Source organism: Camelus bactrianus, chromosome 8 (assembly GCF_048773025.1).
Source record: "Camelus bactrianus isolate YW-2024 breed Bactrian camel chromosome 8, ASM4877302v1, whole genome shotgun sequence".
Taxonomy (NCBI): domain Eukaryota; kingdom Metazoa; phylum Chordata; class Mammalia; order Artiodactyla; family Camelidae; genus Camelus; species Camelus bactrianus.
In genome coordinates, this window is record NC_133546.1 from 19,641,458 (window position 1) to 19,666,900 (window position 25,443).

Genomic DNA, 25,443 nt, shown 5'->3' on the forward strand with positions numbered 1-25,443 from the left:
AAAATCACTGTTCTTTCCCTCAACAACGGCTCAGGCATGAGCAAAGGTGTCTCTGCTGGGAATGATACCATTGTACCTGGCTGCTTCCTGCTATTTATTGCTGAAGGTAACAGGATGTCATGGCAGGTCTGGGGCAGAAGGAGAACCATACAGATGATGAACCCAGAACAAGAGAGGTATCTGTCATCAAAGATGCTGTCAAGCGTGGCTCTATTCCTACTGGGTGAGGTGGGCAATCTGGCACTACACTTTCTGCAAGGATTCCTGTTGCTCCTGAGAAATACCCTTGTCTCCTTAGTGAAGCTCCCTTGAACCTCAAGGCTACTTGTTGCAGGTCCTATTGGACACCTTTGGTACCCAGCTAAGCGTGCTGTATTCCAGCTGTGCTGTCCCTATACACAGTTGGTCATATACTGCTGGGTGCACAGACTTGGGCCATGGTGTCACCCACACAATGTCCATCTATGAGGGTTACACATGCCCCATGTCATCCTATTTGTGGACTCAGCTAGCTAAGACTTGGAAAAATATTTCTAAAGATTGTGAGAAAAAGTCCACAGCAGGAAATGTACATAGCATCAGGGAGAAGAGGTGCCCCCCTACCCTGGATGTCCAACAGGAGCTGGTGCTCCTTGCTGATCTCCCTGGAGAAGAGAACGGAGCTCCCTGACGTCAGCTGAGGCTCTCTAGAGGAGGGAGGGTCTTAGATTCAGGAGTTCTTTCCAGCCATTTGTCTTAAACATGGAATCCCGGACTTCATGAGAACGCTTCTAATTCAACCTTAAGACGTGATGCTGATATTGGAAAGGACCTGCACGCCAACACAACGTGCACCGTGTGGTCTGGTGCCACTACCAAGTATCCTGGAGTTCCTGACTTTAGAACACAAACAGATGTCACAGCCCCAGAACCAAGCACAACGGAAATTAAGATGTTTACTCCTCTGCGTGCAAATATGATGTCTGGCTGTTCCAGCTGACATGGATTAGCAAGTAAGACTCTGATGAGTTTGGCCTGTCCACTGGCCACTGCAACAGCAAATACTTTTAAATGGACTGCTGGCAGATATGCCGGGCGTCCTGTAGGAGTTAGTTCACAAGTACAAGTTTGCCCTGGCAGAGGTACACATCTTTTGTTAGACCCACCTGCCTGAATATGCCTTTAAAAAACAAAACCTGTCCTTGCCTGCACCATTTCACATTGTTCTCAACTTAACTGTTGCTTTATGACACATTTTCTGAAATTCTGTACATACATTTGGCTTAAAGTTTAGCACATTCAATTGGAGATTTTGTGTGATCAAAGGAGGCTAAGGGTAATATGTTTACAGAAGGCACTTGGCCTGAGGTGATGGCTCATCAGCTGACTGACAATTTCTTGTGAACTGTTCACCCCTTAGAGCCTGATCAGATCTGAACAGTACTAATGATAGTTCTTGGATTTCTCCAGAGGCTGGCAAGAATTTATGAATGAATTGTCACTGCTTTCTTGCAATCTTCCAGCACTGCTAGGAAACATAGCTAATCCAAGTCTTCAGATCCATTTTCTTTCTTATCCAATGTTTTTCCAGCAGAATATCACAGGGCTAAATTACTCACTACAGTTGCAAAATGATTTGTATTTATACCTGCAAATTTATGCATTGTTTTAATTTACGTAAGATTTTTCTACGTAATTCTCAGCTTTTAAGGATGACTTACACATCTTGTTTTTCTACTGTGAGGTGAGAATGTCATGGCTCAAAGATACTTCATGGTATAAGGGAAAATAAAAGTGCTATCAAAAAAACCCAAAAAAAGCCTCCAAAACTGGAAAAAACAAACTACTGAAGAGTTTTAAGTAGGAGGACTGACACGATCAGATCTGCATTTGAAAACAGTCTCTGGCCAGGAAGGGAAAAGTGGATGAGAGGCAGCAAAGAGAGCTTGCTAAGAGGGCCTGGGTGCTAGGGAGTGCGTGGATGAGAGGGACCTGTCAAGGAGGCTGAGGAGGCAGTCGCAGACAGCCTGGCATAAGAGGAAATGGGGGAACTCACCAACCAGCCAACCAACCAAACAAAAACCAAGCAGTTTGGGGAAGGAGGGTAGAGGTAAGTGACTGGATTTGAAAACAAACTTCAACAGCCCCAGGTCACTGAACTTCCTGACTATGATTTGCTCTTTCTTGCCTAGAGGCCATCTTTCTCTGCCTGGGACATGGGTTTTTTTTTTTTTTTTTTTTTAAACTGAATTGAATTGAGAGATTACAAGTATTTTTCCCTCCTCCTATTCCATTTACTTGTTCATTCCCTCTTCTCCTTGTAGCCAACTATTTACCCTTCCCCCAGCAAACATTCTAGCTTATTTTATGAATACCTTGAAATATGTATTTGTTGTTTTGTGCAAGTATATATTTTCTCTCAAAACATATTCTTGAACTAATTAATTAAAAACGGGCATAGCATTAACCATTTAATTATTTCATGTTGTTTTAACCATTTCACATCATAAAAAACAAAAAAACAATCTCACTTCTTTTTTTAAAAAGGTATTCCACTTCTCTGACACTACTGACACTATGTATTTTTTTCTTTTTATCTTCAAAAATTTTTTCTTTTTCCTTTTCAAAATTTTTTTATTTTAAAATTTTTTATTGAAGTATAGTCAATTTACAGTGTTGGGTCAGTTTCTGGTGTTCAGCACAATGTTTCAGTATCTGCAAAAAATGCAGATATTCATTTTTTTTTAAAATAATAATTCCATGGTTTTTTTTTGTATAGTCAGTTACAATGTGTCAATTTCTCATTTTCATATTCTTTTTCATTATAGGTTACTACAAGGTATTGAATATAGTTTGCCTGGGACACTTACCCTGGACTTTTGTATGGCTAACTCTTATTTACCCTCAAGGGCCAGCTTACATGCCACTTCCTCCGGGAAGCCTTCCATGACACTGCAAGTTTGGATAGGGAATGATTCTCTGGACTCTGAGAGCCCCCTGAATTTCTTCTATTATACATAGTCCTTATGAACTGTAAGGGAATTGTTTTCTTCTTTCCCCATATCCTTTAATAGACTGTAAGCTTGCTGAGGGCGGAGCCAAAGCTGTATACACTGTTAACCTCTGGCGATTAGCACCCTGCCAGGCACATGGGAAAGACTCAGTAAATATTTGTTTGAGAGAGTTAATGAACTCCATCCTGAGTCAACATGGACCTGGTTTTCAGAAGATGGGAGAATTAAAACACTATAATAATAATCAAGCTAATTCTGTGAAGGAAAAGCCGGGCTGGTCTAACAAGATAACTCACAAGTCTAGGAATGTGAAGGAGAGGCTGGGCTGCGCTAACAAGATAACTCACAAATCTAATTATCAGAATACTGATCAGAGTTCTGCTGGACTAACTTGTAAATCTAGGTTAATTAGTGTTGGTTTGCTGTTCATGTTTTTTTGCTAGCCAGCTGGATTTTCAAAGATACATATCTGGCTTTGGAATGTTGGTTTGCTGCCTCCCCGCCTCCACTTTTGTGATGATAATGCTGCTAAAGCTGTTCCATGCCTATTGGCCGAATACCCCAAGCTTGTACTTTACCCTATAAAACCTCATGTGCACATCTTGAAGGGGCTCAGAGTTTCGGAGCAGAAGCCCCTCTGAGCCCGCCGGCGTAATACATCTGAGTACTCCAACCCTCCGAGTGGTGCTTGTTTCTCGACTGGCCTGTCGTTTCCGTAACAATTTCTTCTCTTACTTTGAAAATTATTAGGAACACAGTTCTACTTAAATGTATAAAATTGAAGCACCGTTGGGTGCTGTGGGAGAGACAGTGCGCTGGGGCACGTTTCCTGCTGGTGACTGCAGACCCTGGAAACCATCTGCTGACTGTGAGCCCGGGCAGGACCAGGGTCACGGTAAAGATGCTCACGTAATCCTGCTGAGACAGGAAGGGGGCAGGTCACAGCCATTCAAAGAATGCCACAGCAATTAACATCAAAATGGTGGAAGATTCAACCCCCAGTAGGCCTTGAGGTTCAAGATGATGAGAGATTTAACTTCTAGCAGATCTTGAGCTTCATTATACACCCATTGTAATATATTAACATGGTGAATAACACGCCCACAGGCACCATGGCAGCCCCAAGGCTAGCCACAAAAGGTCCAAGAGTGGGAAACGGCCAACTTCCTGGGAATCCCAACCCCTTCCCCAGGCTACTTAGACTGGTCCTTCCACTTATTAGCATATGAAGCCACCGAGCCCATAAAAACCAGCCACATGGCACCTGGAGGTGGCCCCTCCTCTCCCTCTTTGGAGAGGGCCCACATTCTGTCTATGGAGTGTGTACCTACTTTTAATCTGAGCACCCAACCCCCACACCTTGCAGCCTTTCTCTTGCCTTTCAATGTATCTCTCTGAGTAAAATCTACCTTCACTCAACTGTGGCTCGCTCTTGAATTCTTTCCTGCGCCAAGCCAAGGACCCACACTTGGCGGGGCACGTCCCAGGGGCTTAACTGAAGCCTGGGACATGGCCCTCCTCACACCCCACATCCGTTTTCCTGCATCACTGCCTGCGTAGCCACCAGAGAATATGTTCCGAGCCTTCAAGACACTCTCACATCCTCAAACACAGCGAGAAAACTCCCCTCGAGGAAATGAGGAGGCTCTACTTTGGCTAAAAAATGGATCTTTTCTCCACTTTTTTTTACTGCCTGAACTGGGTCATCTCCCCTATAGGATGTCACTGGCAAGGAGCACCGTCTGTGAGGTTCCTCCTACAAGTCTATCAGCTTCAGGTGGCAATTTAAATGAATCAGGCAAGTGGGAGAAGAGACAATAAAGCTGAAATTCAATGTTAGAGAAATACACGGTCAGAGTGTTGTAAACAAGTTATATGGTTATTACTGAGCTAAGTGTAAGGTAGGTGTTGTGAACGAAAAATACCGCAAGCCATATCAGTAAACAAAGAATGCTGAAGCCATCAAGTCATCAGCGGCTGCAGCCACCCCCAGTGAAGACAAGCCTGCAGCCCGGCCTCTGCAGCCACTCACAATGGTGCACCCTGAGGGGAGTCAGAATAAGAAAGGACAGGATACTGGCCCTAGATGGCTAGGTGCTTGTCAAAGGAATGAATTCAATGAGTCCAAATGTTTGCTTCCTCCCATACACAGAAAAGCACTTAATTCTTTAACTTGAGATGCCTGTCTTTCTTTAGATAACAAGTAATCTTTTATCGTTCCAGCTACCTGGCCTTTGTTGTAAAGCTCCTATATATACTAGCTCCTCCCCTACCTCTTCAGGGCAGTCCCTCAGAGAGATCTGAGAGGCTGTCACCCCAGCTCAAGTTCTCCCACCAAATAAAACGTAACTCTTAACTTTTAGGCTGCGCATTTATTTCAGTCGATAGTGTAAATATTTTTAAAAACTAAAAAAAAAAATTCCTTACTCTATCTGCTTGTATTTAAACCTCACATGCTATCACGATTTCTCTTATTAAGCAATCTATCTTAATAATATTTTCTCTGATATTTTGATTGATGTGAAGTCTAAAGAGAATGATTCTGTATTAACCCTTAAAAACTGCAGACAAGGAAGCTCTTTTTATTTAAGACCATTTCAACTACTCATCTTTCTGTTGTCTAGGTAGTGAGGGGAGAGGATCTGGGTGTCAGACTTTGGGCAAAAAAATTAACCAAATAACCACATAATTACAACTTTTTTTAACTTCCTAGATGGAAATGAACAGGAAATGAATAGGTGACAGGTACCACAGAGAGGCTGACCCAAGTCTTGGAAATCAGAGAAGGCCTCCCTAAGGAAGACATATTTAAGCTAATACCTGAAGGGTGAGTAGGATTTGGAACTAATAATCATGGGAGACCTGACTGAGGGAGAGGTGGGGTTGGATGGTGGTGTGGGGAAGGTGGGAGCTTTGAAGTTGGAAGGAAAGTCCTTGACAACCAGTGAGAAGGTCACTGTGACTGGAGCTAATAAGCAAAGGGAGAAGAGGAGGAGGAGGAGGCCAGAGAGACGGGTGGGGTCAGCTAACACAGGTCTCCTAAGCCGTGGAAAGGAACTTTGGACTTTACCCTTAGAAGCAACAGGAAGTCAACCACACTCTCGGAGAAAGGGAGTGGCATGGTCATTATGTGTTTTTCAGAGGTCCCTCAGGGCTCCTACACATAGATGGGGTGGTGCTGGGGAAATGCCAGTTCTACGCAGTGGTTCAGGAGGAAATAACTCAAGCTTGGACCATGGTGTTGGCAGTGGAGAAAGAGCAAAGCGTAAAGATTCTAAAAGTACTTTGGAGGCAGAGGAGCCAGAAGCTGGTGGAAGATTCTCTGTTGCAGGCCCAAGAGAGAAGGGTTGAGGAGGAAAGGGTGAGGAAAGAGAGTGACTCAGGAAGGGGGGATGTTTTAGTACCAGAACTGCTGAACTGTCAATCAAGTAGAGGTCTACAAAGCATTCAATGGATTTACCAAAATAGGAGTTACTGGTGACATCAAGCAAAGGTTCTACCGAAGTAATGAAGCCTATGCTGCACTGCAGTGGATTATAATCATATTAACATAGTACAAGCCCTGCCTAGGTACTGCCCTACGAACTCTCCATATACTTAAAATTTATATTACTTCAGTCATCACAACAACCTGATGAAGCAGGTACTCTTTTTATTCCATTCTAGAGATGAGGAAACGAAGGCATGGAGAGGTTATGTGACTTGCCCAAGGTCATATGGCGGAAGCAGGATCCCGGTTCAGGCAGCTTGGCTCACAAATCCATTCTCTTGATGATTTCACTGCCCTTCTCCTAAGCATGTAAATGGGAGTGGAGACAGTGTAGACAACTTTTTAGAGAAACTCGGCTGTGAGTAGGGAGACAGTGCAGTAGCTAGACGTAAAAGGGAGTGGTCCCAGGAGAGTAAATTTTTTTAAGGTAGGGACTAAGACAGGAGTATGTTCAAGTATTGATTGGAAGGATCTGGTAGTGAGACTGCAGTTATGGGAGGATAAAGTGATGACCGACTGGTGGAGAGCTGGGAGGGGGTGGAGCCAGACTACACAGGGGAAGGTTACCTGTTGGAAGGTGTGGAAACTCCTCCCCTACTGTCACAGGAGACAAGGAAAGGGTGGGTCCAGAAAGATGTTATTCCTCAGAATAATAAACACTGGGAATTCCAGATGCTATCTAAGAAACGGATTCAGTTAGCACCAAAGTGGACACTCTGAGGAGCCCAGTGCGAGCCACTGGGCAAGTCCTCAATGGTCTGGATAGACTTCTCCTCCTTAGAAGACGAGAAAACACTAACTACCTCTCCACAAAGTGTTTGTAAAAACAAGCAGATTAGAATAATGGGAAAGCAACAGTAGTCTCAATTCTCAGGGGAAAAGCAGGACTCAGGAAATAACTTAGAATGCGAACCATAAGAAATTTTCAGAACACTCTTTAGCATTCTTGACTGGCAGCAAGGAGACACAAACCCCATGAAGCAGGACCCAAATCCCTAAGAAGAGCAGAGGATAAAATGAAAATAAGGATGGCAGGGAAAAGAGGAAGCGAGAGAAATGGCACTTTCTCATAGAGATTCAGACACTCAGGATTTCTGTTGCTTGGGGGAAAGGAAAGATACTGTCATTTCTTGAGTGACACACAGGCACATTCATATATTATCTCTAACAGGAGCTCCTGTGCTGGCGTTACCTCCCATTTTAAAGGTGGTAAAAAATGAGCCTCAGAGAGGATAAGTAATTTGCTCAAAGCCCCTAATAAGAGAGGAACTGAACAAAGACCATCTGACTTCAAGGTTCTGGACCCCTACCTCCCAGAGCAGCGTATCAGGTTAATGAGGGAAGAAACATGCAGAAAGCAGGTGAGTTCAGGTTACCTAAGAATTGAGTATTCTTAGCTTACACACAGAACAGCAACAATGGATACTGTACTGAGGGCCAATGATCTGGTGTGCATTTTGTACCCATTTTTCTGATTCTCACAGCAATCCTGCCTAAGTGTTATCACCCTCTTTTTTTTTTTTTTCCAGGTGGAAAAACAGAGGGCCACAGAGACTGATTTGCTCAATCCTATTGGTTGCCTTGTGGCTATAACACGTTACCACAAACTTTGTGACTTAAAACAATGCAAATTTATTTTATAATTCTGTATGTTCAAAATCCAACAAAGATCTCACAAGACTAATACCGAGATGTTGGCAGGGCTGCACTCCTCTCTGGAGGCTCTAGGGGAAATCTGTCTCCTTGACTTTTCTACCTTCTAGAAACAGCCCACATTCCTTGGTTGTGGATCCCTTCCTCCATCTTCAGAGCCCACAACGGTTGCTGGAGTCCTTTTCACATCACAGCTCTCTGACTGTTCTCCCAATCATGTCCCTCTCTGATCACAGCCGAGAAAGGGTTTCTTCCTTTAACGTTAGGTTGGGCCCACTTGGATAATGCAGGTTAATCTCCCCATGTCAACATCTTTAATGCGATCACATCTGCGAAGTCTTTTTTTGTCACGCGAGGTGATGTATTCACAGGTTCCGGGAATTAGGTTGTGGACCTCTTTGGGGACATTATTCTGCTTGTCACAAACCAAGGTTAAAAAACACTAAAAGGCCTGAGTCGGGAGTTCTAGATTTGGTCTAAATTAAACAGGGAATACTGTTGACTCTACCTTCAAAACATACTCAGAATTCTACTACTTCTTACACTGTCATTTCTACCACTTTGGTCCAAACTACTTCACCTCCCACTAGAATTACTTCTGTAGCGTCTTAACCTGTTCTCCTGCCCAGCCTTGTCCCCATATCCATCCTTTACACAGTAGCCAAAGTGAAACTTTACAAATGTCTAAGAATATGTCAATTCTCTGTTCAAAACTTTCCAGTGAGTAAACTTGTTACAGAAACGACAGGCCAGCCAAGAAACAAGCACCACTCGGAGGGTTGGAGTACTCAGATGTATTACGCCGGCGGGCTCAGAGGGGCTTCTGCTCCGAAGCTCTGAGCACCTCCAAGACGTGTGCATGAGGTTTTACAGGGTAAAGTACAAGCTTTGGGTATTCGGCCAATAGGCATGGAACAGTTTTAGCAGCATTATCATCACAAAAGTGGAGGCGGGGAGGCAGCAAACCAACATTCCAAAGCCAGATATGTATCTTTGAAAATCCAGCTGGCTAGCAAAATACATGAACAGCAAACCAACACTAATTAACTTAGATTTACAAGTTAGTCCAGCAGAACTCTGATCAGTATTCTGATAATTAGATTTGTGAGTTATCTTGTTAGCCCAGCCCAGCCTCTCCTTCACATTCCTAGACTTGTGAGTTATCTTGTTAGACCAGCCCGCCTTTTCCTTCACAAACTCTTAATTACTTTTATTTTTAAGAATGCTTTTCTCTATTTTAAAAATAATGTATGTTCCCAGCAAAAACTTGAGGAAATATAGGAAAGCTTCAATAAGAAAACAAGAAAAATCTGCAATGCCATGGCTGATATCAAGTTTGGTGGTGATAAAATTCTGATTTGGGACAATTTGGGTTTATATTGTAAAAGGAAGAACATACTTCATTATGATTTTACTTTATTTTCTAGGTTGGAAAATTGTACGATGGACACATTTGGGGGTAATGGGACTTAGAATGTGAAATTTATCAGAAATCATGAGGACCCCGAGAACAGGTATCTCTGTCTTGCTGTATATAAGCTCACTGAGGTGACAAGAAATGTTTATCCATAAGAAGAAACCCCCAGGACTCATTTTCTGCCCTACTAATGCCTCCTTGCTCCTTGCATTTAGTGCCTTGCATTTAGTGGGCGGCATGTACTCTGCACGGCCCCTGAGATCTCAGGTGGGTCCTGATTGAATGAGAACCACTGTGGGAGGGGGCAATGGCCAGAGGCAGGAAGAAGACCCCTCAGCACAGAGGAGACCCACTGTTGAACTGCTGGGGATGTAAATTTCCTAGGACCTGGGGTGGTTCCCTCTTCCTGTGTCCTGCAGATTGAAAAGCAGCGGCAGCACTACAGGAAGACAAGGACGGGAGGTGCTGGGGGGCCACATCCAAGAAGCAGACTGGCCACCAGGAGTCCTGCACCAGGTAAAGCCAGGATGTCTTCTCTTGCAGAATTTGTGAACTAGAGGATGACCACTGTCAGCATCCTGTGATCTTAAAGTTCTCTGTTTCACCCAGCCCCCCTGCAAGGTTTCCTGATGATCCCTTTAAACTTAAAAAAACAAAGTGGTATCTTCATGTCCTTTATTGTTGTGGATTTTTAAAGCGAAGAGTGTCCGAGGGAGCAAGACTGGGGAAAGGAAGAGAAAGGACTCGTGCGTAGTAACTGACATTCTCAATCCCTTGATAAGAGAACATCACATGCTCTTGTTACTGTTTGCTGGGGACCTTCTCAGAACAGCAAATATAGAAATAATGACAATAAGAGCAAACACAGGAACTTTTCACCGTGTGCAGGCATAGTTCTGCGGGCTCCACTTCTAGTAACTGCGTCCTCACAACCGCCCTGCGAGGTACGTACTCTCCTTGCCCCTGTTCTGTATCTGAACCAATTAAAGTGCAGAAAGGTTAAGCAGAGTCGGAATTCAAAGCCAAGAAGTGGCTGTAACAGCTAGACATGGCTGCTTCTGATGTACAAAACAAAAACAAAGCTACAACCTCACAATCTATTCACCCACAGAGTTACTCTTCACACAGTAAGAGGGAGTGGAGAGCAGGATTCATCGTGTAGACCCTGTACCTGCACCCCAGGGCTTGCGCTGTCCAGTCTGCCCATGAACAACGTGGGTGTGAACTGCGATGGCCCACTTACATGTGGCTTTTTCCAGTAAACACTTACTGCAGTACTACATGATCCGAGATTGGTTGGATCTGCAGATGTGGAACCTCAGGTAACACAGAAATCACAGACATGGAAGAAGTGCGATATGGAGCTGACCACATTTTACACCACAGGGATGGTCGGCGCCCCAATGCCCACGTTGTTCAAGGCTCAACTGTAGTTCTAGCAATAGCAAAAAACAGTGTCTCTTCCTTGGGCCAGCCATATTATCTTGCTAAACTTTGGTCTCCTTATCTGCAAAATGAGCCAAGATAATGCTTATCTCAAAGGGTTATTTGGCAGACTAAATAAGGTAACATTTGAAAAGCTTTTTGGCACAGCAGTCAAAAAAATTGTATTCACTGCAATTCCCGATAATTACTCTTGTGAGGAAACTGAGGGGATCTGCGTTGTGTCCTGCATAAGGTAACACGGGCCATCCAAGGCCTCAGGGGAAACCTCCCAAACCTGGTGCAGGGAAATACGTGCAGGAGTGACGGTGGAGGAGAGGTGTGCAGGGAGGGAGCTAAGAGCCCACCACACATGGTCGGGGGTGCGTGTGTGTCCCAGACACCTGGGTGAGTGGAGAGAGGAGAGCAGTGGGGCGGTGGAGGTGGGCGTGGTAGGAGTCTGGGATGACTTCAGGTGCTAAGCTTGGGTAGGACTGAGATAGGGGCCAGGAAACCTGGCCACTGAGCTTGGGAGCTCAAAGGGATCCAGTCCGGGAGGGGAAGCCCCCTCATCTCTTGCTTTCTCAGCTCTCGCCATCCAAGTCCAGGGAGAGGACAGAGTCACACAGGCAGGGAGACTTGTGAAAGGCTAGAATCAGAGCAAAGCAGACGGACAGGCTGGGCAGCAGCTTTGGAGGTTTAGACTCAGCTCAACTGTACAGAGGATTGTAAGGGAGGTCTATTTATTTTATAATTAGCACGTGGTAAGAGGAATCCTTTCTCACACTTTGGCATAAGGTTCTGGAATGTCCAGCCACAACCCTGGGATGCCGTGGAAAGATGTCATATGCTGAGCCTTCCTCTGCTGTGTCACTGGTACGTGGGCCCTGAGATAGCCTGAAGGGAGCAGAAGCCAGCACCTTTTGGATAACAACTAAAATCCTTGGATTTATGTAGTGTGACGTAACGCGAGGGGCATTGTTTAGCTCTTGGCATAGTTACGAATGCCAAGGGCAGAACAGCAAAGGAAAAAGTCTACTTTGGAAGCTTTCTCAGGACGTATCTGGGAGAATGCTCTGGTTAACGCAGACATGTGTCCAAACAAGTGCTGGTTTGCTCAGGGAGTACGCAGAGCTGGCAAGCCTCCCTTGGCACGAAGGGCGTAAGTAATGTTTCATCTTAATGAGGGATCTTGGGGGTCTATCATGGAGACTATGTGGTATTTCCCACGTGTCTCCTTGGAACGTGGACTGATTGTACCCACGGTGGAAGAAAAGCCATTAGAAAGCACGTAGTTCCTGAAACCTCTGGGGCTCTACAAGACTCAGATAATTTAATGGCACATAAATGAATTCATAGAAATACATCCAGAGTGAAAAGCTTCCTTTCCCACAGGTAAGTAAATATGCGTGCAGTCATGAGATTGTATTTTGGGGGGAGGGGGGAAGGGCGTTTGATTTTTAAACTAACGCTGTAGGCAGTTCCAGATGTGCGATGTGCTGTAACTACTGCAGCATCCCCAGAGTGACTGCTAGCTTTCCTACACGACTCTTCTGAAAGATCAGTCATTCGAACATCCAGTGCATATGTATAAAGCACATACATTCATTTTTAAGAAATAATTTCAGAGTCACATTTCACCTGTGAGATCTCATCATTTGGACCTTTTCTTTCAGAGAAAGTCAATACTTAGCATTTTAGGTGGGGGAAAAAAATCTAGAAAGCGACTAGGAAAACAAACATTCCCCAGTCACAATGAACAGTCACTGACAATTCAATGAAGTGGCAAACGGGATTGAACATTTTACCGCATGTGTGTTCTGGCGTCTGCAGTCTGGGCGTCCCCTTAGATTTAGCCATAGGATGTGACTTTTTAGAAGCAAATGACCTTTTAGGCATTATGTGATCATTTAGGCAAAATATATGAAGTACTGTGCTGACCTTTATTTTATATTTCTGGACTGGCTGGAGCAAAACACTCCACAGAGACAGGACCTCCCAAAGTGCTCTGGGATTTTGGTGGCATTAAGTACAGTTCTGGGGAGTTTGGAAGAATGGGATTCAGTCCTTCAGGCTGAAAGGTGACCCAGAACTCAGGACATGAGCGTCCCAAGAGACTGAAATGCTGAGAGGAGAGTCCTCTTCTGTGTATGCTAATATATCAAAGAGTTCTTGGGATTATGCAGAGAAATAAGAAATTCTCTGTCTTAAGATAAATAATTTTGAAACATTAAAAAGTGGTTAGAACTGAAATTAAAGTGAAGTAAACTCATCGGGCAAAACCTCTTATCAGATAAATTTGGCCTCTCCCACTTGGGACTTACTTACGCCCAACAGACCAAGTGAAGATTTCCTGCAATTTACTTACCCCAGTTTTTACAAACCAAACTGTTAAATGCATGCTATATGTAATAGCTAATTCTGGGACAGGTTTCAAACTGACTCAGGAAAACGTACATTTTCACTTGTTTCACTTAGAGGTTAGAAGTCACTCCTCTAAGAGGTCATTTCTTCTGTCCTCATTTGCATTCGCTGCAACTCCCTCACTCCCCAACAAAAGCAACAACAACAAAAAATCCCAAGCAAAAAAGCCCTTAAGCAATAAAACTGACGTCCAAGAAAAACATTTAGTTTGAAAAAGAGTTGAAAAATGTAGCCTTGGAAGAACCACTGCTTACATGGGATCGTTCAACAAATTCCTGTTGTGTGAGGTTTGGCATATACTTTCTAAAAATATAAGCATCTGGGGAAATGAGACAAAGCCCAGGTCTTGGACCAAATGAGGCACGCAGTGTGAATCTGTTAGTGATTATATCCATAATGAAATATGTGCCCAAATTTAGCAGTGCAAAATCTAATACAATACGAAAGCCCAGCAGGCACTGTCCTTACCATAATATATAGCCAACAGAGAAGGTACATATGGCGGCAAGTCCGCTGCTCCTGCTGGGATACGCATGGTGTGATGTCCTCATCTCGATTAATATAAAGGGCAGAACCGTTGTGTGCTGAAAAAGAACAGAGACCAGGTGACACAGATTCTTATCATCACCCCTCAATAGTTGTAGTATTCGCTTTGTCTTCAGTAGGAAAATGGAGACTGTAAATTCCTAGCAGAAGTGCCACAGCAGAGAGCAGTCTATGGCTCGCCTAAGAGGTAGAAAAATACCTGGAAACATGCCGTCTGTCAACTGCTCCCTTGATTTTTCTTCTGTACCTTAATTTTTGAAATTGTATTTCATTTTTGCCCGTTACAGGAAATTATAGAAAAATGTATGGGGAAAAATGGGTATATAAGAAAGGAATCAAAATAACCACTGTTAATATTTTGCTATATGTCTTTTCTTCCTCTTCCTCGTTCACGTTATTTATACAGAGTTACGATCAAACTGTGTGACACAATTTTGTTTGGGATTGTAGCATGAGAATTTTTGGTATGCCTTTTAGAAATCCTCCTAAAATATCAGCCCTGACCATAGCTGCTTAAAACTCCATTTTATGGATGTACCAACATTTATTTAACCAATTCTTGTTCTTGGACATTAAGTAGGAAAAGATTTTCAACTTTTCATTTATTAAAAACATCATGATGACTATCTTTTAGAGACACCTTTGTCTCAATGTCTGAAGGTTAAATTACTTTCTTTTTTCAAATTCAGTTTTTACTTTTTTAATTGAAGTATTGATGGTTTATGATGTTATATTAGTGTCAGGTGTACAACATAGTGATTTCAGTTGTTTTCTTATAGTCAAAGTCTGTAAGTCTATGGAGATTTTAAGGCTGCTGATACACAACGGTCAATTATGTATATATCAGCAGCAGATTAGGAAATGCAGCCAAATAAGCTTCCAGAAAGGATGTACTGGTTTGTATCAGTAGTGCATGGATTTAGATACTATGTTTGAAGATAGCCTCCAGAGAAGCTGCGTGGACCATTTCCATTTGTTCTCCAAGCCCAGTGGCCACTCTAAATACTCAGCTCAGTGGGCCAGGATGGGGATAAAACGTCTCCCCACCATATGGTAAGAAGAAAGGAAAGCTGAGTATCCTTGGTATTGAAATTTGGTGGACAGATATACGGGAAAAAGAGCTTCTTAGGTAAAACTGGGCCAGGATATAGATTTACCTTCCGACACTGGAGAGTTTCCCGAGGGTGAGAAGATGGCAGGACTGAGAACTGAACCATCAGCAAGTTTGGATACTATTTAGTACCTCCTTAATGGCCACGAAAGAATCTCTGTTCTGCTCTTGCTGCAGAGTTTGCATGTTCAAGGAAAAGGCAGGAAACTGAATGTTAACGATTTTCAAACTCTAATAAGTATTGTAGCAAAATGGAACCAGGTGACAGACAGGCCTTGGTGGGAAAAGACATGGTGGGAATATCAAGGTGAAAGTCTTTCTAGCAACTTATTGTTTATATTCATAATAAAAAGAGACAGGATCTTGTAAGAAATAAGAAGACACTGGAAATCCTTTGCCTTAAACTTTCTCCTCTATGTAACTGTTCTGACTGCCAGTGCATTGTAATTAGACTATGTTATGCCTAGAATATCAGGTGGGTGATTCCACAGCTGGGTAGCTTTCTATTTCCTTATCCTTTGCTTCTCTATTACTGTTTTAAAACAGTATAACTAGCTCTGAAGGGAACCACACAAAATTTACATGTGTGTTGATACAAAGACAATATGCATTTTAAAGATCTATTTTATTTTTTTTTCCCCATTATTATCTAGTCACCTCAGATGACATCAGCCTGGAATTTCACCAACAATTTGAGATGCCAACAATAGTTTTACAAGGGTGCATTCCTATAAAATTCAGATATATAGTTAGCAATAAGGCCAAGTCTTAGCAAATCTTAGAAAAATCCCTGCAAATCAAACTTTTGTGCTGAAGGTAGTGCTGACTCTCATAGCCTGTGTGGGTTACAGAATGATGATATTATTTTTGACTTATTAATGTTAAAAAATATCCAAGCTCTACCTTTTCCTCCATTGCTCCAAACTGAGTAAAAAAATCACCCATTTTCTATAACATTATATAAGTTCAAATAACTAATCTGAATATTCTCGTCCAGCTATCCAGTTATCATTATGTTACCTAGTCTTTTTGTTGATGATCAGATGTCATGCCTAGAGGGGTTAAGATATACTTTGATGATGCCAGACAAAAAAACCTTTTTGAAAAATGAAAATCTTTCTAGGTCACTTCACTGGCATTATCACCACTAAAAATGAGCTACCTGTTCCATTAATGACATAGCCCAGGACAAAGGATCTTTCTGTGGCTGGCTACACCTATGGCAGTTTGGCCAGCGGCAAATTCGATATGAGGGTAACAGCTTACCATTCAGAATTTTCAGGCACTGAAGAATGTATGTTTCCCTTTTAAATAATTTGTAATACAAAGTACATTTACTGATAAACATTATACAGTTACAAAAGTAAAAATTGTGCAATAATATTTATAACAAACATAAATGTTTCCCTGCAGGTAGCTAAAATTTTATGAACTGAAGAAAAAGGTTAAAAAAAAAATCCACAAATGATCTTGCTGAATCTCTAAGTAACCTGTGGCAGCTAGTTGTGACTCAAAAGCTGTAGCAGCAAGAGGGATAATTATTTTAGAACCAGGAGTATAATAAATTCAGATCTAAACCACTCCCAGGCAAACTCTGCTTCAATGACTTAAGGACCAGGAAGCAAGTACTCAACTCCATTTAAGACCATCAGCTGCACAAGAATGGTTATCTTCTGTTTTGTTCACCGTGGCGTTTGTGAACTTAAAAAAGAGCCAGGCACATAGGAGGCGCTCAATAAATATTTATGGAGATAATTTAATCTTCAAAGTAACATCTTAAGGGGGAGTTACTAACTCTATTCTGCAGATGAGCTAACCGAGACTTGGAAAAGGTAACGATCTTGCCCCAGTCACAGAGCTACTGTCTGGAGAGGGTTCAAGACTAGTTCTGTTTGTCTCCAAATCCCGGGCTCTCTTTTCTATATTAGAATTATGTCTTTAAAAGATATTAGAGTTAAATCATCTTTGACTCAATAACCCTGAGGGAGTGCATGACTGAAGATCACTTATGTTGTCTCTCAACAGACCAGAACTAATTTTTGGTTGAGATCAAAGTAAACAAAAAGATCTTCATATTTTACTAAATGTGTTCTTCCCTGTGGCATATACATTCTGAATACTATTATATGCAGGAAGGGACCCACAAATGCAAGGTGCCTGCAAAAGTCAAAAGTCCTAGTGCAGCTCTGTCACACACTACCTGATTTAAAAAAAACAAAACAAAACTGTTTTCTTAGTCAATTCACATTTTTTAAAAATAAATATATTTAAAGGAAAACTTACACGATTTATAAACTCTCATAAATGGAATATCATAACTGGAAGATAACCACAAAAACAAATACAATGAAAATCTAATTGATCTTAATAAAGGTTTGATAGATAGGTTATCCTGTTTGACTCTGAGGCTGCTCTGTGTGTGTTAAGCAGGGATGTTAATAAGTATTAGAGGCGCATTAAAGACACACTAGAATGAAACAGAGACTCTCCTAAATGGAAACAGAAGGATTTAAAGATAATTGAGAGGGAATTAACTTTTCACCAGCTGGTTCAATAATGCCAGCCCCCTGCGCCACATAAATTATCTTGCATAACATCTGAGCCACACAGTCTATCCCCTGAAACAGATTATTTATAAATGGTAGCTGTACCTTCTAACTGCTAAAATATTTCATTCAGAAACAGGTGTCCTTCTGCCAAAAAAAATGGAGAGATGGATGAGTAGGAAGTTTAGGTATTGATAGAGGAATTTGATGGTATTTAACAAGTTTAAAGAAATGGATTTGGACTACACCAGAATGATCTGGACTACACCAGAATGATCTGGACTTGCCATGGGGAAAAACGTTTTGATTATCTGTGATGGCATTCAGTAGCCTATAAACTAAAAGGAAGTTTTAGAGTAAACTTTGCTGAGGAATAAACAGAAGGGTAAAAACATATGCGGTGTGATGGTACAAATTCTGGTGAGTAGGGCGGATGCAAAAGGGGGCGGCTCACGATTATCTTAGAGCTCAAGAATCTATGGTTGTAGCCAGAGTGTATGGTGCAAAGAATATTAAACGAGATTTGAAGACTATGTTCACTGCCATTTCTCTGGTCCTTCTTTTTTCTCCAAAATATTTTTTGAATAGAAGGGTACTGCTCCCATACCATATGAACAGAGACAAAAATCATTTCTTTCTTGGAAGCAAAACCAGCTTTTGAACATGAGATGAGCCAGACCAGCCCCTGCCTAGCTGGATAATAAGAGAGCTGGCAGCCCCATGCCCACTTATTTGCATCTGGAGGGCACAGGCAGACCTCCGGGAGTGTTCTCAGACTAATGTATGCATCAAATCGCCAGATGAACTTGTTAAAAATGAGATTGCTGTGTAGAGCTCCTGGGACATCTGGTTTTTCGGGACATGGGGTAGTGCTCATGGTGGTCCCCATGTTGGTAGACCACAATTCTTGCCTTCATGATTGTCAGGGTATCAAGGTTTTCTTATAACCCAAGACAACTTTTGATCATAAATAAAAAGTTGAAGGTTGGCTGTGTGCACGTGTGTGTGTGTGTGTGTGTGCATGTGTCTCTGAGCACCTGCATTCTTGTAGGTACCTGGCTGCAGGCAGGGCTAGAGATATGACCAGACTTGCCTGGGAGGATGGAGTAAGGGAGAGTCCCTAGGATGTCCTAACAATTTACAGGTATATCATAAATAAAAATAAACTACAGAAAACTGCTTTGGGTTACAAGAAGTTGTACACTCCATATCGCAACGTGAATGTTTTGTTTGCTGTCCCCCTCCCCAACCACCTCTGAAGTAAAAAAGGATTAAAAAAGAAAATTTTATTCTATAATAAAGCAAGAAGGAATTTCCAAGTTTGAAGAGAAAGCCCATTGTATTAGCAAAATCTGATCTAAAATGATAGAAAGGGTGACAGGAGAAAGATGAGTCAAAAAAAAAAAAAAAAGTCACAAAACGCTGACTGATCCTAACCTTTGCAAAACTTCTGGGCTCTCTGAATAAGTCAGATGTTTGATGAATACAGGGAAAAGCAGGGTCAGGAGGCGCGTGCCCAGAACTGGGGTGGAGCTCCCCAGGGGGCAACGGTAAATTCAGAGTCAGTGGATGTGGGGAGGTGGTGGTGTCATTCCAAACAGCTTGAAACAAGGCAGATGAAGGTTCTAAAAATCCTAAAATTTTAATGCTGAAAACCTGACCAAATTAATTTAATTGTCTCTCGCTCCCTTCACAGTGGAGATAATTTTGTGCTTTGAATGACAGAAAATTGCCCATTTCAACCTCGGTAGGTTCCAGCCTCCAGGAGTCAAAGGGAACTTCCCTTTGTGGTGGGCCTCCCTCTCCTTAAAAGTGCCAGTTTTGGTGTGGTGTTGCCAGTACAATAGGACATAGAATCTCCCCCCAAAACTACCAGAGCCTTTTAAATTCTGCCTTTTCTGTGTGGTCTTGGATACCTGTTCTTGCTGTCTGCCCAATCAGTCCAAGATGCGCTTACACATGCATCTCAGAATGAGGTTAGAAATGTGACCTAGGGTCAGAAACTTAGACTCAGATGGAACCAATATTTATTAAGTGCCAGTACGTTCCAGGCACTTCCAAAACACTTCATGGACTCAGTCCTAAATTTGGGACTCAGCCAGTTCTAACATAAGCCCCAACAGCTCTTAGGATATGGTTTTCATAATTAGGCCAAATAAACAAAATAGTGCTACACAATAAACCAAGACATGCACATCTTTGCAATTAAGAGCAAATGATGCGTCATAGAAACAATTACCCTAGGACAGTGGCACCATTTTACTGGGCTATTATTTTTGCATTTAAAAAGCATTTTTAATATGACTTGAGGGAAGTTAATATCTCTTGCTGAATCTTCCTAATGAAGGTATCCACAAGGTGCCAAGGGTCTGTGGCATCATTAGGGTGGCACCTTCTTTTCAGCCCAGCAGGCTGTGGGCCACCAAAAGGAATTCTTTTTGCCAAAGTGATTCCAGAAATAACTCCTGTTGTATCTTTAAACATAACAGTGACTTTAAAGTGACCTAATATTCACTTCTTCCATGAACATTTAAAGTTAACATTCGTGGTTCCCACAGAATAGCACCTCTAATAACTGCCACAGACAATCAAATGACGACAGTGTCATAGGATACATGCAGACGTGCAGACCCGTGATGGGGCGGTGGCCGGAGGGACCTGGTCTGCTCCGGCGGCTCAAGGGAAAACTTCACGCAGCAGGAGATATTTGAACTGGGTTTTCATGTGCGACTGGAGAGTCACAAGCAGAAAAAAGGGTAAAGGAGGAAGTTCATTCACAAGACGAAGGAGAAGCAGCAGTGTGTACAGGCACCTCACGGACCACCAAGGGGACTGACACACTGAAGGACATGAAGGAGCATGAAGGATTGAGTCTGGACAGGGCAGATGGGCAGGAGCAATCATGGAGGACTTTTGCGTGCACTTTGTCCTGTAAGATGCAGAGGTATCTCTTTAGGCTTTAACCCCTTCCGTGAAGTTCAAGGTATATAGCAGTAAGAGAAACATATTTGGATATGAATAGGAGAAAGACCCGGTGGGAGGCAGTGGGGAGATGAAGTGGAGAGAGGAGAGATTTATCACCAACAAGCTCCTCTCTCCCTCCTTCCCTCTGTCCTACTTGTTCTCGATTCTCTCCAAGACTTTCTTCCAGGTCTTCCTCAGCCTCCCATCTTGCCTTCCTCTCTGCAGCCTCCTCACCTACAATTTCCCCCTTTCTACTCTCCTCTTTCACTTTAATAAACACCATCATACTGAAACAGCACAGGGGAAAGAATAGAGAAGAAAGCTGGTATTTATTTATTTCTGGCAAATACATGTATTTGACAGGTAAACAAGGCAGTACGACTTCTTTTATCCCCCTGTGTTTTGTGTTGCTTCCCCCATCATTAATTTATATGCAGAAATGCTGAACACACCGGAATAAGAATGGCTACCATTCATTCAGCTCCTAATACATAAGCTCAGTTTTATACTAAACATTTTCTACTGGCATCATATTTAATTTACACAGCAACTCAAATGAAATAGGTATTTTCACCTTCATTGCATAAACGAGGCAATGGAGGAACAGAGGGACTAATTCATCAGAGGTCACACAGAGCTAGTATAGGGAACAGTGCCATGAGCCTTAGACCTCAGATGGGCCACACTCCAAACCTGTGTTTTTACTGAGTGACACACCCTGCCCCCCAAGCTCGCTTGTGTCTTCATTCATTCAGTGAATGCTTCCTGTACTGCTTCCATGTGCCACTCACGACTTCAGGTATTTAAATATGTCCCAGAGCAGAGCAGATAAAGATCCTTGCCCCAATAAACTGCTGTTCTTGGGAATGCATTTCAATTAGGCTCATACAAACATGGAGTCCCTCAGCTCAGAAAAGACCAAATTCTTTAGGGTTGCATGAGGATTATGTGAGATTCTATAGTGAAAGTGACTTGTACGGTCCATGCAAAAAATGACTGAAGTTATTTTGTGAGATCTCTCACTTAAGACAAACTGCTAAATAATACTGTCTAATATCTACCGCATGCCAGTCGTCTATGTGGATGAAGGTCACTTGCATCTCACAGTGATACCCTGAGGCGTACGTTAGCATCCATTCCGTTTTACAGAACCTGAGGCACAGAGAAGTTAAGGAGGTTGCTGGAGGTTACCAACTGGAAGGTGGTGGATGTGGGCTGAGACCTGGGCAGTTTGGCCTCTGGGCTTACCCTTCAAATGCGATGCTCTGTTGCCTCTGAAGCACTTGGGGAGATGTGAGGATGGGAGATGGTGGGAGGCAGAATGGGTGTGGGGAAGGGAAACTCCGGCTCTTAGGGCTCTGCCCACACTTTCTCTCACCCACCCACTCACTCATCTTGGGAGGATTCCAGGGGCTGAAGGACGGGTGGCCCTACATTCAAGTTTAAATGGAAGACCAGACTTTCTGGTCCTGTTTGGGGGGAAGTCCCTGGGTGCTGAGGGCCTCAGGTAGGCAGAGCGGCCGGGAGTGAGAAGCAGCCCAGGCCCCTGACACAGACAGGTGCTCTCTGAGATGCTGTTTGCGCTGGTTTCTTGTCTTTTCTTTGGCCAACTCTCCTTGAAAGCATTTGGAAAGCATTTTAGGGGGTTAGTTGGAGAGTGGGAGAGTGATGGGAGGTGGGTTAGAGGCAGAAGGCAGGGAAGGGAAGAGTCATCAAGTGTCCGTGCGATCAGTACAATATAAAACCTTCTTAGCGACTGTGACACATGGTCAAGTTTAGGGAGCAAGCAGAGGAAAATGAACTCGTTGCTAGGAGTGCTCTGAAATCGAAAAAGATACTTAAAAAATAAGAAACAAGAATTTCAATGTTAATCACATGCATCTCAAAAATTATTTAGAGCTCCACAGAATCCACTCAGCCGGGTCCTTCTTCCTCCTCTAAGTTCAGAGTATTCTTCTGATCATTTGATTCCCTTCTCTAAAACCTTCTCCCTCTCTTCAGAACAAAGTCCATATTTCTCAGCATTGCCTTCAGAGACACATACTATAGGACACAGCCTGCTTTTCTAGACTAATCTCCTACTGCTCTGCACTGGAACTTCACTGTTCCACCAGAAGGCCTTACAAGGCCACGCCTTTGCTCGTGCTCTTCTCTAAGACTGTAATCCCCCGGTGTCTGGGACCTACTTCTCAGTATACACTTAAGGCAGAGCCATATTCTGCTCATCAGAGAATAATCTCTCACAGATCTCTGCCCCTTCCCAGTTAGGTGGGGCCGCTGGGACGAGTTCTGGTCAATGGGCTATTATTAACAGGAGAAATGTGGATATTTGTAGGCCAATGCTGGTGTGATGAAGAATATTAATATGCCACATAATGCTATAGTTAACACAAGGGAAGGGGACCTGCTGCGTTGGGAACACTTCTTTAGGGAGAAGGAATAAGCTTTACTGACCACTGGATGCTCAGTTCCCTGCTCCATGCAGGAAACTTAACAGGGTCTCAACAAACCTTCGTTCAAGGACCACCATAGTATGACTCTCCCTTAGGTAAATCCTGTTTTTCCATTCGTTTTATTATTTAAAAAATTCTGGCAATTTAAGATGAATTAAAAAAAATAAATTCCTGGATGCAATATGTAAGTAAAAGAATACATTTATCTTGAACAGACAAAAATTATAATTTTCTATTACAGAAAGGGAGGGAACTACTTTGCCCGAAATCATATTCATCTGTGACTAAGTCGCCCAACTAAAGCTGCATATTCGCAAAATATACAGAGTCATTAATTTTTTGAAGTGAGAAAATAGTAACACATTTCCATCAACTTTTATAATTCCGTCACACGCCTCCATCACAGGGCACAAACAGATTTCAGTGATCGTGAAGAAGCTTCTTCACCGAGTCTTCAAATACAATGATTTCAAATGTTTTAATTTAGCCTTGTTTATGATAAAATAAATGTTATTCTGATTGATTGGCAAACGTCTACTAGCAGCAATAAGAGCAATTATGCTTGACATGAAGCTATTATAAAATCTATAACCCAAACCTTTAAAGGCCCAATTTGAAATGTCAAATTTGACTTATGAGAACCAGTTATAATCCTGCTTCATGCAAAAAGCATTAGGTTAATGCTGGAGCAAAGTACTGTTGCCAAGGGTGCGCTGGCATAATTAATCAGGGATATTTCAGAAAAGAATCGTCTCCAAGAGGTTATTGATTTACTGTCAGGACATGTTTTCTCTTACGGCTGCGATGGTGCACTGGAGCTGGGATGCACTGGCATGCATTTTTCAGTGACTAAGCCTTGATCTGTCCTCCTGGATTCCTGCCATCCTCACTGACATCTGCAAACACTCACATTTGACAGCCTCATGCCTGAGCCTGGTGACTTCCAAGTTGATTAGGATTAGTTCAGAGGGGTTTTGGACTAGACGGAGTGTAATCGAAAGCAGAGAGCCGTGAGACTCCAGAGAGTGACATGCACCCTGCCAGTGGCATCATGCTAACAGAGAATGTACATATGCACACACACACACACAAACACACACCCATGCATACACACAAACACACATATCCATGTACATATACCTCAGCACATGCCAACACATCTATGCAAACACACACTCACATGTACACACATGCACACACCCACACATACCTGTGCAAACACATGCACACACCCATGCACACATGCCCGTGCATACACACATGCAAATGCACACCCACACCCACACTCACACCAATGTAGTAAAGGAAGGGGGAAGCGTCCAGTTTTAGTCTTGAAGTTTATCTCTTATCTATGAAACTAAATTCAAGCTTTTACAGAGGCACTATTTAACACATATAAAAGCAGCTATAACGTAGCTCTTTTTTACAAGGATTCCATGACAGAAGGTAATACTGTCAGAAGGAGCCTTTACAGCACAAAATATTTAAATGTTGTCCCAAAGATGATAGGGGAATGTCAAGGGAGAAAGAGGCAGTTCAGCTCACAGCTCAAAATTTTTTCTCTGTAGCCTCTTAATTTGGCTTTGCAGACAGAAAAGGACCCACTTTCTACACAAGGCACTGTTGATGGTGATAGACGTTGGGTGGGCAGACAGTAGGTACTGGATGGAGGGAGGCCTCTAAGAAATGGGTAACATCTCTGTTACCCTGGGGACAGTACATCAAGTTCAATGTTCAAGTGGCATCTCCTTGCACATTCTGTGTCTCACTTAGGCTGCACTGACGATTATATGGTCAGCACTGAGTCTAGACTCTAGTCACTGCACAGGCTCTGCTCGCAGTGGAGGGGTAGAGAGAAGGCAGGGCCAGGAAGCCATTCACCATTAGCTGGTTAAATAACTTTGAGCCCACAGGAGCCCTTCTGGACCCCAGCCTCTTCATCTGTAAGAGTCTTCAGCAGTTGCCAGTAGGGACCCCGTTCAAGTCTTGGGAATCTGTGTCCATATCCCTGATGATACATTTCTGCATCCAGGGTTTATATCTGCCCTTCCTTTCTCCCTCTCTCGCTGTGTAAACTTGCAATTTAACTATAACATATATACAGGAAAGTGTACCAGTGATGTGTCCAGAGGATGAATGTTCACAAAGGAAACTCACTCTCATAACCAGCACCCAGATCAAGAAACAGAGCACAAGTACCTGAGAATATCCCCCTCCTACCTCTTCTTGTCACAACTAACCCCCTGCAAGGCGACCACTAATCTGACTTCGAGCACCACAGAGGAGCTTGTCTGATTTTGAAATTTATATAAATGCAATGATACAGTGTGTATATTTTTAGGGCCTGGCTGGTTTTCGCTCAATATGACATTTGTGGGATTCATCCCTGTTGAGGCGTGGACTTGCAGGTTTCCATTCTCATTG

At 42.8% G+C, this 25,443-nt stretch overlaps 1 protein-coding gene across 3 annotated transcripts in view; it reads right to left on the minus strand.

The window, feature by feature from the left end:
• Positions 1 to 25,443, minus strand: part of AIG1 (androgen induced 1) — a 220,018-nt gene that overhangs the window by 27,875 nt on the left and 166,700 nt on the right. For 2 of the 3 annotated variants that reach the window (XM_074368246.1, XM_010965657.3), the window contains one exon: positions 13,868 to 13,983. In XM_074368246.1, coding sequence (XP_074224347.1) covers positions 13,868 to 13,983 — 116 coding nt within the window. Of the gene's footprint in view, positions 1 to 13,861; positions 13,984 to 25,443 lie in introns of those variants that run through there. The other variant, XR_006728587.2, reaches the window with a different exon arrangement.